Below are 15,716 nucleotides of genomic sequence, written 5' to 3' on the forward strand. Positions count from 1 at the left end.
TTTTTTTTTTTTTTTTTTTTATACAATACAATTTTTATGGTAATGTCTTTATATAGCGTAATACAGCAGTTACAGTTGTTTTTTAATTTTACCACGCTTTGGCTTTTTTATTTTTTCTCCAGAGCCCCCTCTGATCAAAGTTGAAATGTCTGCGTACCCTGTTGACATTTACCCAGGATTTGCTGAACTGAGATTAAACGGAGAAAATATTCCGGTGAGTCGAAAATGCACGCGCTTTAAAACGATTTTTGAAGGCAAACCAAGTGCTTTAAAAAGCGAAAAAAATTGCCGTGTTATCCCAGTTATTTGGAAAATTGCTTTTACACAAAACCGATATTTTCGTTCGCCGCTTACAAACAATTCTTCGTATGTTTCGTTTAGTTGTATGTTAGGTGTATCTCTTCAACGCAGATTTTATACACTTTTAGGATGTCAGAATGCTGTTCATTGAATGCGAGACAAATATACCAGTATTGATTTTTGATCACGTATAACAAAAGCAAAGTTTAAATCTCGTTTTTTGTAGTGGGGGCCACCAACTTCAGACGCTTTAGAAGAGGGCTGTCTTTACTTGGCCGGTTTGACTTGGCAAGGATCTATCTCAAACACTGTTTACTCTTGTGGGGATGAGATGCCTGTGGATGATGTACTGCGCTTTGCGGAAGATGTACAAAAGGTTAGTAGAGTTATTTTAGATCACATTTTAGTGTTGCTGTGTTTACGAGTAATGTAACAAGTTAACCCAAGTATCAAAAAAAGAGCTCTCGACCAGTTGCTTTAATGTTTAAGTTTTAATCATAATTTACAGGCAGACATAGCACCTGTATTGTGTATTGATAAAAGAGAGTATATTTTTTTAAGCATTCAGATTTGGAAATTACTTTCTTTCGGAAAGCATATTTTAATATGCATTGTCGAACATTGCATAAATATTCGCTATCAATAGTTTTAAAATTATCCCAAGACAAATACTGGTCTATTTTTAGGAGAAGTACAGCTACATATTGCTGGCAAGAGGGGGAAAGGAGCTGGAATATAAATGGCAACTCCTTGCCGCACAACTGGCGCCCAGTGGCATTGAGCTGTATCACGTCGACGATCACTTAGATCGTAAGTTGATTTTCTGCCATTGCGGATAAAATATCTATTATGGTTGATCGCACACGTTTTTTTTTCATTTTAATTATAGACAGAATGTATTACAAAAAACAATACAAGCTTTTACCCTAAGGTTTCTTTTACATAAATGCTTATAGACTTGCTTTTAAAAACATTGTAAATGTAGTATTAAACTAACATTTGTTCTAATCATCTTTTATGCATACGTAAAAGGAAATGCTTTAAACATTGTTTTGTCGAAAGGGAAAACACGAATATTGTTTAACTTGTTCAAATGTTTAACTTAGTGAAATATTTTTTTTTTAAAACCAAACTTGCCTAAAAATTATTGGGCCTGACATATATTCAAAAAATAAATGACGTAGCACATTATTCCGTTGATTAATTATTTTAATTGACCTTTAGTTAAGATCGGGTTTAAAGCGATTGGTCGACTTGCTTATTGTTAAATCTCACCAAACGAGTTTTCTGTGTATTTTTAGCACAAGAACAGATTGTGACCAGCAGCAGTTATGAGGGTAGCAATGTGGTGGATTTCACAAACTGTCAGTCAAGCGATGGATGTAAAGGCGTTGAACTGAAACGAGGAGTCGGCGGTTCTGTTCTCGGTGTTGCACGGGTTCCCGAAAATACAACTTCCTACCAGGTAAGCTGAAACAGAACTTCACATAAGGTAAGCTAAAACGCAAACTCATGTTAGTTGAGAACATATCGTCTTTTAATAAAAATATAAAAGCCATAATATTTGATAAAAGCGAAATTTCGCAATTTACAGACGTTTCAGCAATAACTTATGCCATCATCAGTGTAAAAATCAAGTTTAACGCTTTTATCTTCACTTTATTTTTAAAAGTCACTAAAAAAAAACCGTGTATTGTGTTCTATAACGTCTTTTCTTGGGTTGGTTTATGTATTTTTATTCTTTTATGGATAATTTTTTGTTTAGACTAGGGGTGACCGATACTTTACATTTTATTCCGATAACGATGCCCGATATTTTTGATAAAAGGAGACTTTTTAGTGAAAGCCAGTCCAAATTATAAGTTTGGCTTCCTTTGAAATATCAAACACTTGGTAAAGTCTCATTGCCCTGCACTTGGATCTAAAGTCAAATACTTGTTTCTCGACTCGCTTCTCTTTGAGCCTATGTAGCTCAGTTGGTAGAGCAATGGCCCGGTTGGCCAGAGGTTGTTAGTTGGAACCTCACTGCACGCTAGCTGTTTTTGTAACCTTCCTTGCCTGCATCATTGATCGACAGATTCGACCGTATGTTGAAGGCTTATGGTGTACTATGATCAGTAAGCCGTTATGGTTGGTCAAAGCGACTCTCGAAGGGTTAGATCACAGTTGTTGAATACGTATGTGTGATTGTGTGTGTAGCTGTGTATCTTTCATTGAATGAGAAGTACTGTTAAGTTGGGGGAATTTTCTGGACTGCTTGGTTACTGTTTCTTTACATTTGTTTCTTATTTTGCTTGTGTTGTTATCACACAATCTCGAACGGATCTATATTTGCTTCAAATCGGGTGAGCTAAAACATAACTCATTTTAGTTAGGAACGTAATGACTTGTTTAGGTACGATTATATAGAGTTATTCTTTTCTGAAATTTTTTTAAGACTTAAGAATACTTTAAAAATGTCTAAGTCAGAGCGTCGGATGCGTACTCGGGACTCGACGGAGTCGGTTTATGTTGCTGGATTAAGACTCGTGACTCGGATAAGACCACGTAAAACTACCCCAGTCCCAAGTCCGCATGCCAAGCACCAAATTTCAAAACGCAGGTAGACAAATGTAAATTTGGAATAGCATATAGTTGATATATTCCAACCACGTGTTGTGGGATATAACCCCAATGAGTGGATGGTGAATATTTTCTTATTTTAGTTTCATAAAAACTAAATTGGTGAAATACAGTCTGTAGAGTCGGATCCGACCTCGGGACTCGAAATTGGCACATTGTTCCGGAGTCGGTCTCGAGTTGTTTTTAACAGACTCAGCAGCCCTGGCTTAAACTTATATGTCTAAAATTTCCAAAAAAATATATATTGTAAATATCTGATCACGTAATTGCGAATAAAGCCATTAAAAGTCTAAGTTGCCAATGTTACAATTGAAATTGTAGAGCGCAAAGCTAATGCGAGGATTTCCGATGTCACTCAACGTTTTTAATAAGGTTAGTTTCTACTAGTGTTAGGATCCTTGCTGGTGAAAAGCAGTTTAAATATAATTTTTGCTTTTAGAAAAATATCTGTTTTTCGACTCGCTCCTCTCTGAGCCTGTGTAGCTCAGTTGGTAAAGCGACGGTCCCAGTATAACCGAAGGGGGGGGGGAGGTCGTAAGTTCGAACCCGAAAGGTCGTGAGTTCGAACCTTACTGCAGGCTAGTTGTTTTTCTAGCGTGTACTGCTTGCATCATGGATCGACAGACTCGGTTAGTCTGCGATGACCTCCTGTGAACTATAGTACGAAAGTCTATTTTAGATATCACGCCATCTCGAAGTGACATATATTTTGCCTTTCAGTTTGGTGTCAGCCAACTTACTTCATCAGCGTACGAAATCAAGTACATGTCAAAAATGATAGAAGATGTAACTTCGCAAGAAACCTTGTGCTGTCCGTGGATGACCAAGATAATGCGACCATTCGGCACAGCAAAGTAAGACAAGAACAATCTTGTTTTATACAGTAGCAATTTGTCCCAACCGACTCAATTTAATAGGCTATTGCGCAAAGATCCTTTACACATTTTTTAAATCCATTTCCTGAAAGGATATTCGATGTTAAAGATTGAATGATAAGCTGATTTAAATTTGAAACAAAGGCTTGTTTAGCAAAGATACAAAATATGGATGGACACGCAATGTTGCCTGCCGTATTGTTTAGCTATACTTCGAAAAAAATATTGTTTAGCTATACTTCACAATTTGTGGCATATTACCTGATTAACATTTGTTATTTTTATACGAATGGTACAAAAATGATATTTACTCTCCATCGATCCTTCTTATTTTGTATATTTTGTTCGATTTATTTGCTGTACAAATTTGGTAAGTTTATAAAAAATTCTTAGGTAAGTTTTTTGGTAAGTTTATATAAAAGTTAAAGTCAATAGGTCAAACAACAAGACCACAGTTGTTGTACTGATATGTGAATGCATCTTTTCTTACATTCTATAGATTTATAAAGTTGCAAAATGGCTCAGATTGGGCGATTAACAAAATAAAAAAAACAGTGGAATCCCTGCTACGTATAGTTAGCGGTTTACGTTTGAAAGACGTTAACCCTCTGTATGTTATTACACAGCATTGTGAGTCAAGACTCAAACTGCATTGTTGGCAATTGTACTGATCCACCTTGTCATATACAAGCTTCTTGTCTCTTTCCAAAGACACAAAAGGTGCGACTTATTAAAATGTAGAATTTTTATGGTAAGCACTTTATAGTTGACTAAATTATTTGAAACAGCAAATTTATTAAATGTCCAAATGTGGTTAAAAAAATCCTTGAGATTTCTAATGTACAGTTGGGCTTTGCAATAATTTTGTTTTCAAAATAAGATGTAACAGTATACTTTTTTCGATCGTTTTGTTCCGCACTGCTTAACATTCTTCAATTTTTGGAAGACGTTGACATTGTATGACAACAGATCCAATATAAAAATATTAAATATTTATGATTACCATTTGGATTAGACAAGATGCCTTCGGGGAGCCACATTGTATGTTTCAGTTACCATTTGAGGTACACGAACATTCACGATTTCTTGCTTATAGAACGATTCGGTTCAAAGTGACTTTGTGGGAAGCGCTCTGATGATATGCGAGCAGCAAGGCAGAAGCGGCTACATATGCCCAGTGAGCCTTATAGGACCGATGTATGGCGATCCCCTACACGCCAGTTTCAATCTGTATATTCCGCGGCGTAAAGGTACCAAAAAATAGCACATGGAAAACCTACTTTCTCAACTTATCTCAAATAACATTTAAATACCGAGAATATGTTTTTGAAGCATTTGTTCTGCTTTTAACAGTATGGCACCAGATGTTCCAATTTAGCAGTAAACGTTTTGTTTCAAGTACATATATCTAGGGTTGGGCATTTGACCAGTCCAATAAAATCCAGCCAATTGACCGGTCAAATACTATTTGTATTACCCAAGATTTTACACTTTTTCAAGTCATCTCAAATAGCATTTGCACATCAAGACTTTGCTTTTATGCATTTGTTTCGCTTTGAACAGTATTGCATCAGACGTTCTAATTTAGTAGTAAACGTTTCGTTGCAAGTAAATTATTCACGACAATTTCCGTCACAACTTTTACTTTGTTAAATATATCTTGTGGTATGTAAACATCTGATGGTAGATAATAGTTTATTTTTGTTGTTTATGTTTTTAATTTAAATAACGACTTGATTTGTTGTGCTAAAGTCCTTTGATCTTTATTACGTTTTAAAGATATTTTTCCACGTTGATTTCACTGGTAACAAAAACTATGGTTGGTTTTGGTTGGATTAAAGCATAACAAATTCGGCAGTGAATCGTTTAAAATATATCACATATACAAAACATTTTGCGATATTCAATCAAAACCCTCTTTAAAGCCCAAATCTTGTTTTTAAAACAACTTGATCTTTAGCGCCACCAGTGCTCGCGACCTTCGACGACCTTGTCCACTTGGGGTCGCCCCCTCTCGAGCTTGGCTTGGAGAAGAACGCGAGCAAAGTTAAGTGGAGGCCGCTTCTCTGGCGCTGGAAGGAAAGAAGATACGCCAGGCTCGTCACTGGAGTCGTCGGCAGAGCTCTCAGATTCAAGTTGGTCTTGCCTTTTATAGTTGTGTTTTATTGCTGATATCTGTAGCCGTTTTTTGTATTGTTTGTACGGGTAATTGAGGTTGCGTGCTGTAGGCTAGATTATTTTTGTATATAGAACTAAGGAAACCAAAAATAAAAAACAAACAAAGCGCTTTTTTGAGATATTAATTTACAATTAAAATTCGCATTAATAATTATAATTCGCATTAATAATTAGAAAAACAGCACACCGAAGGATTGCTAAGTCGTAATAAAAAAAAGTTTAAAAGTCAAATTATTCATGACTCTTCTTTTGAGACTCATAAGAGCGTTAAAGACTTTTATCTAAAAATCATGTATAAACCTATATACATTAGCCAACGAAGCTTTTCTCAGTACCAGAGTCGGATTTGTCAATCAGTTGGTCTCTAAATACTTCAAAATTATTTTTGTTCCAAGCTAGTTTTTACCGGTATTTACCGGTTCTGCGGGCATATTGTGCTTATTGTTTAATCGCTTAATGTCTGCAATAGCTTTTACAGTTTACTGATCCGATATAGTTTTACTTTTCCTGTTTGTTAGCAAGAGCCCAAACTGCTAATTTAGTGTCCACCTGTATAGATTTTTAGTTATAACTCGTGTGATTTCAGTACATCGTCTAAGTCAGGGGTCGGCAACCTTTTTTGTACTGCGGACCGGTTTAAAACTAAAATTTTGTCGCGGACCGGCCTTGAAAACAACAAATGTTCAGGAAAGGAAATTTATTACAACTTTCAATGCGCACTTTATGCTTGTTTGGCCGCAAAGAGATGCTCCCATCTAAGAATTATTGAACTTACTGAAACCCGCGAGCGGCATCCGGCCAGCCAAACAATTTAGTTTAACCCAGCCCGCGGCTAATTTCAATAAAACTTTCAGGCCTTTACGTTTTTTTCTTAAATTACACTGGTATAAAATAATTACCAATTCCTATATTCTTACCAGCTTCTCAAAATAAGGATATTTAAGTTCGTTTTCAACAAAATTTTAATCTTACAGCCCTGCTACGGACAGGTAACCAACTCCTCGCGGACCGGTACCGGTCCGCGGACCGGCGTTTGCCGACCACGGGTCCAAGTACTTCACAGATATCCACCTATTGACCTCATGTGCCTTTTACTAAATCGCTTTACATCGAATTTAACTTTAACAGTGGCCAGCAAGTCCAAACGTCTGGCGACGAGTGTTGGGGCAAACTTGGCATCTCAGCTGCTTGTAAATCCGGGTTCACAGTTTCCTTCTGGTTAAGGCTTATGTCGTGGCCAACCTCCAACGCACTTTTGGTGATACGAACTGGTAAGATAACTTGTGCAGTTAACCAATCGTTAATATTCGAAAGGGTTTATACTTTATAGCAGGAAGTCGAACCGGAACCGAACCGGAACTTTATAAACCGGTTTTAGGTAATTTTTTTCCGAACCGTAACCGAACCTGAACCGTTCTTTATAAGATTTCAAGGATCCGAACCGAAACTGAACCGAATAGTTTGAAAGAACATGAACCTTAACTGAACCCGAACCTGTAAACAAAGCGGTTCACTCCAGCATGACGTCACAACTTGTATTTTGCAGAGTTAAGTTAGGCCATGTTTGTTTTTAGATAGTTCAATATTAAGTTCTGTTTTTTTAATACGTCACGTAACTTAGAATAAATGACTTACAATTTAAAGATTATTCTCTATACATTTATTGACTCACATTTTTAGATTTAATGCAACTGATATAGTAACCGAACCGCAACTTTATGAACCGCTTTTGAAATAACAATGGTCGATCCGAAGCTGAACCGGATTTCGAAAAAAACCTTAAACCCGAACCGCACCTGAACCGGAAAAGTCAAACGGTTCGACTGCCTGCTTTATAGTAGTGTTTGGTCAGTTCATGTTGCGACTTAAAAAAGAGTTAGTGTTGTTTGGGTGGTACGAAGTGGTAAGATAACTTGTGCCGTAAAAACACCGTTACTATTTGAAAGGCTTTTATAATACCAATTACTTTGTCACTTCATATAGCATCTTAAAAAAAGAGTGAATGTGTTTTTTTTACAATAATTTACAGTTCAGATTTGTTTAGCAGTAGATTCGGAGTAAAATTAAGTTTTAATGTAGTAACCCAAACTATATAAAATGCACAAAATTGTGACTATGGTTATCTGTTATTATGCACAAGTTTTTTGTTTTGTTTTTTTAATTTATTTCTGTAGATACCATTGCCGATAATGATAAGTAAATTGGAGTTTTTTTAGAAGTTTTGTGTATTCCTAAGAATGGTTTCGCCAGAATAGTTTTTCGTAAGACTGATCAAATACTCATTTTTTTTTTAGTTTTTTTTTTTTATTACGCTGAAACAACAAAACAGAAAGACGGACGAGAATAAAAAATAGCACCTATCAAGAAGCGACAGGTTGGGCTAAAGGCCAGCCCACTTAACTTTATCAATTGTGAGTTTTTCTGAATTTAAAGCACAGATATACTCAAAGTGTTTTACAGACTTGATCATAAAAATAAACATGGAAAGCGTCGGTTATGTCTTTGCATACTTAGAACGGTATATAACGTAGCGCGCACATAACAGTAAGCAATTTAACAAAATGTCGTCAGTATGGTCCTACTCAAGGGGTTCTTGTTGTATTGTAGTACGATCGACGGTTCCTGGGACATCCTGTGGTGGTTTCGCCGTGCATCTCACATCGAACGAAAAAATCGTTGTAAAGGTTTCAGTAGATCAAGAGAAGCAAGTCAAGTCCGCTAAGCTGACATACAGGGTGGGTTCTTGTAAATTCGTTTGCCGCATTGATATGAAACAAACGGTGGGTTTGCTGTACTCTGAAATACGAGGTTAATATCATCGGTACACATTATGTTCTGACGTTAAATGCTTGTTGACTTTTTTGGGCAACTTTAAACTTGTTTTGACCCCGCTAGAAAAACTAGTGCAAAACCTAACCGATCAACACAAAATATTTTTGAAGTAGACGTTTTGAATTCTACTAAAATGAACACGGTTACTTGATGCTATGACACTGATTTATTCCTTTGCTATTTTAAACTGTTTTACTACTTACTTTAGGTCGCTAATAACTTCTTGTATTACAGTATTTATTTTATGCCATTAACCAGAGGCTCTTAAACTGTACTTCGCGATGCATTGGTAAGTCGCTTCAATCCCCATTGGCGAAAAATATAACTTTAATTGCGATAATAAAATGCTAACGGATAGCATTGTGCCCCTACCATGCGAAATTAATTGTTACGAAGGATTTTCTGAAACAAACTGATAAAAAAAATTAATTTGGTCTAAAACAAGATCCCAGATGAAATTTCTATCGAATCATTCATCGCAAGTCTAATAAACCTTAGTTTGACAAAAACCTGAAGAAGCACTATTGTGGTATCCGGCAGTAAAGAAACACTATTGAGGTATCCGGTTGTAAACTTGTATTAACTACCGCACAGAAATGGACGAAGGTTTGGTTCAGTTGGAGTCCCGACAGTGAACTGTCGCTATATTTGGATTCTATCGAAGTCACAAATCCTGTTCAAAACAGCTTGGCGACGACTGGCAGTGTGCCAGCCTGTGATCAATCAACCTTGACGGTGGGAAGTACGTCCGATGAGGGGTACGAAGACGGGCAATTCGACATCGACGAGTTGGTGATTCAGAACAAAAACTTATCGGAAAAAGATAGCGAGTTGTTTACAGGTATTTTTTTAAATTGGGTATTTGCCTTTTTCTTAATAGGGTAATCGCGTGGCACCATAACGACAAATTGTATTAAAATTTTGACCAGCGTCACACAACTGTGCTTCGTCAGGTCAAAGCAGAAACTCATTTTTCTTGTCAAACTTTTAATACAATATGTCGTTATAGTGCCACGCGATTACCCTATAGTTACAGGCAGAACACGATTGGACAAGCATATATTCCAGCACTACAGTTTTAAACCATAGGAGAAATTTTTTTAAATTTAATCCTAAATTATATATGTTTCATGATTAAAGTTAATCATGTCTCTCGTGTCTTTCAATGATTTTGTGTACTAAGACTGAAACCCTAAGTTTTGGTAAAAAATAAAAGCATGTACCGGTATTGTATATTTAGTAATGTCAATACGTTTTGTTTCAAACGAATATACAGAACCTTATGTTATTTTGCAAAGCCTAAATTTCAACAACTCAATTATTTTGTAAAGCCACTTCAGGCACAACCCTCATATCGTGTTTCGAATCACATTCTCAATGGATAAACAAAACGCCACTTTTGCAATGTTTTTTAAAAGCCTACATATCATTTTGTATCTGTTTTCACCTGATAGGTGTTGTCCCACTGAGACACCAGTGGGTGAATGAGGTTCCCACTATCTTGCAGGCCACTCCTCTTATTGAAGGAACTCAACAGTGTCGCACGTAAGTCAATTTTTTTTGTGATTTTTTCTTTTTGTTATTTTGTAAATTCGTATTGTATAACTTGGGGTCCCAGGGCACATGCGTAAAACATTGAACACCGCTGAAACGCAAGATCTCCTTTCGATGTGTTAGGTGTTTCTTATGTTGTCTAATTTTTATTCATCAAGTCTATTGTGAATCTTGCCAGTCCGCACAAATCTAAAATGTCCGTCTCAGTTCAGTGCTCTTAATTGCGTTAGGTTGTTTTACATGTCACAAAATATGCGTACAGTTGAGTAAAACAAATTATTGGAAAACGGTTTCAAATAGGTCTGCGGAGTGGTTTAAAACAATTCGAGTCCGACTTTGGACGACAAAAAAAACAAAAAAACAGTTTGAATAACTTACCAAGACTCGGCCTTTTAGACCAGGTAACATATTCTTATTGCTATATTATAAAATTATACACTATTGCAATATAGAATAGTGTGCATCACGAATGGAAATTGTTTTTTTGTTGCACTTAAATGAGATTCGTTGTGTAATAACAAATACATTAGATCGTAATTATCTCTTTTATTGGAAATCTAAAAAGACGTGTCAGTTTCTAAAGTGATGTCTGAGAGAACAAAGCTAAACTTCAATTGTTTTTGTTTCTTAGAAGCACTACTTTTAAACGCTGCGGTCGCTTCGTACAAAAATGCCCCGGACATTCCATATTTTGTCACCAAGGATTTACGCTTTCAGTAAAAGTTAAGGTCAGTAATGAAATCGTGTGTCGTTTATGTAACATTTCTGTAATCTTGTGCAAATATTTAACTCTGGATTATACACCTTCCAATAAACTGACATTTATGTCAAAAATCTCTTCATTTGTATCTGTATCATGATCAATACAAGTGTTTGTATCGAAACTTTCTATTAAACACCTGTGCTTCTAGTTTGATAAAGCTTGTGGTAAGCACAAAAACACTATGCTGAATAAAGGTTAACTAAAGCAGTGCTTCTTAAACTTTTTTTGTTTTGTTCACCCCTAGCATCTATCTCTAGATTTCATTCACCCTTGTTTAAAACTATCTCTTCTATATATAACAGCACACATTTACTTGGGTTGTTTTGATGTAGTGTTAAGACCAACTCAAGCTAAGTTTTACCATTGCAAATGTACAATTTCTCGAGTCCTGAAATATAAAGCTACAAAAGCACAAAACACAGTCACCAAACTTTCGTACTTATACACTCAGTGCAAACCAACTTTATTAATAAAATAAGCAGAAAAAAACACACTAAAAACAACAACAGTTCAGTAGTCGATTTACTGCACAGCTATTATCCATTTCTGACGGTTCACCCTTATTCACCCCTTTTGGTTGGTTCACCCCTGAAAAATTTTTATTCACCCTGGGGTGAACTATTAACCTGTTTAAGAAACACTGAACTAAAGCATTGTCACGGAGTCTTTAAATAGTATCTTTGATTTAATTTACATAAAACAAAAATATATTTTTCCGTGAGTCTTTGAATTAACGTGCAGCATAAATTATGTGTTGCAAAGTAAAACATTGTTTTAAACAATTTGTTATTATATTAACCACGGCATTTATATACTTTTTTGTGTTCGAATTAAATGTAATCGGTCATGTGATCAAATTCAATGTCGTAGCAAACCTAACATCTTCGTATTTGTTTCATAAAATTGAGCGTAAACCCTGAGAAAGCAAAAAAAACATAAAAGCTATTTTTGAATCTAAAAACTTAGGTTTTCTCGAAACAGCAATAAGACAAGTGTAAAAATTTGCTTTGGTCCACAGGTTATTGGACAACTAACCGACATTTTTATCAACAATCACATTCTCGTTGTTGGAAATATCCCGTTCTTTCCTTCTGCTGAGTCCATGGGCTTTCGTTTGGAAATTCGTCAGATGGATCGCCAAGAGGGCGGAGTCAATGTGCTTCTCTTCTATCTTCGCATGAGAATGAGGGAAAACCATTACCTTACGTAAGTTATCTTTGCAAATAACCGTATTTGTCCAATTCTAAATATGGCACTATATAAATACAAATTGTATTGATTCTCGACAAGTATTAGCACAACCTTGCTTTACCAGGTCAAAGTAGAAATGAAAGCAATTAAATGCACGAAGTAGAAGCATGAACGCGATTTCGTGCATTTAATTACTTTTTGATTTCTACTTTAAGCTAATGAAGCATGGTTGAGCAAAACTTGTCGAGCTTTTAACACAATTTGTCTTTATATGGTGCCACCTGTGATTACCCTATTTAGGTAAGTTAATGAAACTCATAACAACGGAAAGTATTTTAAAGTCTGGTTTACAAGAAATTAAATAACACAGTTAAAAATAAATCTGTAGGCAGGGACGGTTCCGATGGGTGCTCGTGGCCATCAAAAAAATACCTTGTACCTTAACAGCTCAAACACTTAATGTTTTATTTATTTGGCCAGTTTACTCTGTAGAATGATAGACGGTCTAAATGTGACCATGATCGCTGTCTAGAACCTCTTTAAAAACTAAAACTTATCTTTACTACTTATCCTAAAAACAGGCACAAGTTAGGTAATAGCGACTGTGTATGACTCTATAAATCCCTTGTTTCACATTTGTCTTCTTCAGCTTGCCATTCATGCCCGACATACGCGAAACTGTTTGGATCCAGTACCACGAAAACGGAACGCTGGCCTTGTGTATGCGTTGGCCGACCAACTGCAGGTCTACCCAAGTTCCAGCAATGAACAGCTTTAGCGAATCTGACTACCTAAACGTTGGCAGTCACATGGAGATGGTCGTTGGCCCTGTTAATGTTAAAATAGCTAACGGCGCGCAACCTTCTAGAACAAACGAGGATTCGGTGGAAGTGAGCGATCTCTGGTTTATCGAACAATCGCCGGATCTTATTATGGCAGCTGGTGAGTTAACGTGCAAGAGCTTTCAGCGTTTTGCTTGCTTTTTTATGCACACCGGAAGTGTTCGAACCGAAATCATTTGATTGAAAAGCAAGCAAGGCAGGCTGAAAAACAACTACACTGTGGTGAGGTTCGAACTCACGACCTACAGTCATATCGGGATATTTGCGCTACCAACTGAGCTACACGAGCTCAGAGAGGAGCGAGTCGGGAAACAACCAAACGCCAATGCTTGCTACATTTTGTTAGTACAAGCAACTTCACACTGAACGGATTCCATTGTATTATATCATTCAATGAAAGATACACTCATATATATGGTAAACAACTGTGTTCTAGCCCTTTTGAAGCTGCTTTTTGCAAACGACTACGGCTTACGTAGTACACCAGAAAGCCAAGGCAGACTTAACTCACCTGTCAATCAATGATGCAAAAAAACAGGCTAGTTGTTAGAACTTACGACCTCCGACCATACAGGTACCTTCGCTCTCCCAACCGAGCTGCACAGGCTCAGAGGGGAGCGAGTCGAGAAACAACCATGGCATCATTGCTTGCACCCAGTTAGCACAAACAACTTAATACTGTGTGTGTATCTTTTATTCACTTGATCGTGGTATCAAATTAGGTTTTTACAATGCAGAACTTCCACCGTTCTAGTAATATTAGTCATCAATAAAGCTGACAATGCTAATCGACTTGAATCAAACTCACCTTTTTCTTCCGTAGACGAGATCTCCCAGGTAGGTTCACCAATACACTTCCAAGTTACCGAAGAAGGAACTCTTCGCTCTACCGATGGACTCATCAAATTCGAGGTTCGTTGCTGATAACATTTCTTGAAATGTGTAACGGTTAGTTTTCAATCTGATCATGCAATATGTAACAAACTAAAGAACAAACTTTTTAATATTATTTTCTGATAAATTTACCATTCAATGTAAAATCACTATGTAAGATCGAATACCTTAAATAATGGTATCAGATTGGCACCGATATCACCCTAGTATCGGGTAAATTCCGATACTATACCCACTTGGCATCGGGTATCGGCCCCCGATCTATTATTATGGGATAGTTTTATTGCATGCGATATAGACTTGCGCAAACGGCATAATTACATATCTGGGTGAGCTTTAAAGAAATGTCATTTTGCTGCCCGACTCTAGGCTTACAACTTTTAACGGAGTTTATATATTCAGGTTGGCGTAACTCCGTTTTTTTTTCACAGGTACGCGGTAACCAGGGAAGTATACAGGCAACGTACGGCGACGACCTCTTCAACCGCTACCTCGTGTTCACTGACACCCTGACCGCATTTTCTGCCCTTGACGGCGATCAAGGTCACAGCTGGCTGCAACTGGAGGACCTTGGCAGACTCCGGTGCCTGAAAAATCCCGACCTCTGCCCAAACGGCTTTACTGTACAGTTCTGGTTCCGGCTAAAGGAGTGCAAAATGGTACTTAGAATTTTGGAGCATAATGGTTGGAGGTTGTAGTAAGACGTAATAAGAATATCAAAGCCCATACAGAAGTAGGTATCATTTTGGACTTTTCGAATAACTCTTTATTCATTTTCAACATCAGAGTTATGCGAAACGTTCAAAATGATACTTCTGCATGGGCTTTGGTGTTCTTATTACGCGGTACTTAGAAAAATTTTGAAGTTTCGATTCCTTGCATATTTGTTAAGTTCCCTTTTGTTGAAAATGCTGACGTTGAACGTAAAATTTTTCTTTATCGTTCCTATTTTCAACAGAGCATTGTCAATAAATTAGCTACGTTTCTAAAAGAATCACGTTTGTTTGCGCACTAAATTGATGTTGAAACCCTTTAAATCAGAGGTTCTTAACGTTTTTTTCTTTCGTGGCCCATTTTCGTTGCACAAAAATACTGTATCCCAATAATTTATTATGTAAGAAAAAGCTATAAAAAAGGTTTAGAAAAATTTCAACAAAAGTCAAAACCTGTCGTTTGTTTTGATGACTCGAAATCAAATTCGTTTACAAACAATGACTTGAGTCACAACACCGGTACAACCTACACAAAAGCAAAGCTGCAACTAATACAGAACTTGGAACAACATAAAGCCGTGATACCTGACATTTGAATCCGAAACCGCTGCCCGATGTTTTAACCAGGGAGTCGAACCGTTTGACTTTTCCTGTTCAGGTTCGGTTCGGGTTGAGGGATTGTTCGGAATCCGGTTCAGTTCCGGTTCAGCTCCGGTTCGACCATCGGTATTTCAAAACCGGTTCATAAAGTTCCGGTTCGGATACAATATAAGTTGCGTTAAATCAAAAAGTGCGTGTCAATTAATGTAGAGACTAATCTTTGAATTGTAATTCATTTATCTAAGTTACGTGAAGTATTAAAAAAACGGCAACCCAATATTAAAATATCTGAAAAGTAAAAATAAACGCTTGTTTTTCACATATAATTTTTTTTTATAAAATTTTAAACATC

General features: G+C 36.6%; 1 protein-coding gene across 1 annotated transcript in view; it reads left to right on the forward strand.

Moving 5' to 3' along the window:
* Positions 1-15,716, forward strand: part of LOC146165421 (uncharacterized) — a 91,993-nt gene that overhangs the window by 20,845 nt on the left and 55,432 nt on the right. The window contains exons 24-40 of the mRNA XM_083380922.1: positions 123-214; positions 527-676; positions 987-1,110; positions 1,602-1,765; positions 3,643-3,776; positions 4,424-4,517; positions 4,894-5,047; positions 5,758-5,932; positions 7,104-7,246; positions 8,583-8,710; positions 9,402-9,648; positions 10,262-10,352; positions 10,993-11,089; positions 12,143-12,330; positions 12,965-13,257; positions 13,981-14,069; positions 14,483-14,710. Of these exons, the coding sequence (XP_083237048.1) occupies positions 123-214; positions 527-676; positions 987-1,110; positions 1,602-1,765; positions 3,643-3,776; positions 4,424-4,517; positions 4,894-5,047; positions 5,758-5,932; positions 7,104-7,246; positions 8,583-8,710; positions 9,402-9,648; positions 10,262-10,352; positions 10,993-11,089; positions 12,143-12,330; positions 12,965-13,257; positions 13,981-14,069; positions 14,483-14,710 (2,591 nt within the window). The remainder of the gene's footprint in view (positions 1-122; positions 215-526; positions 677-986; positions 1,111-1,601; positions 1,766-3,642; positions 3,777-4,423; positions 4,518-4,893; positions 5,048-5,757; positions 5,933-7,103; positions 7,247-8,582; positions 8,711-9,401; positions 9,649-10,261; positions 10,353-10,992; positions 11,090-12,142; positions 12,331-12,964; positions 13,258-13,980; positions 14,070-14,482; positions 14,711-15,716) is intronic.

Source organism: Ascidiella aspersa, chromosome 2, assembly GCF_963924565.1.
Source record: "Ascidiella aspersa chromosome 2, kaAscAspe10.2, whole genome shotgun sequence".
In the NCBI taxonomy this organism is placed as follows: domain Eukaryota; kingdom Metazoa; phylum Chordata; class Ascidiacea; order Phlebobranchia; family Ascidiidae; genus Ascidiella; species Ascidiella aspersa.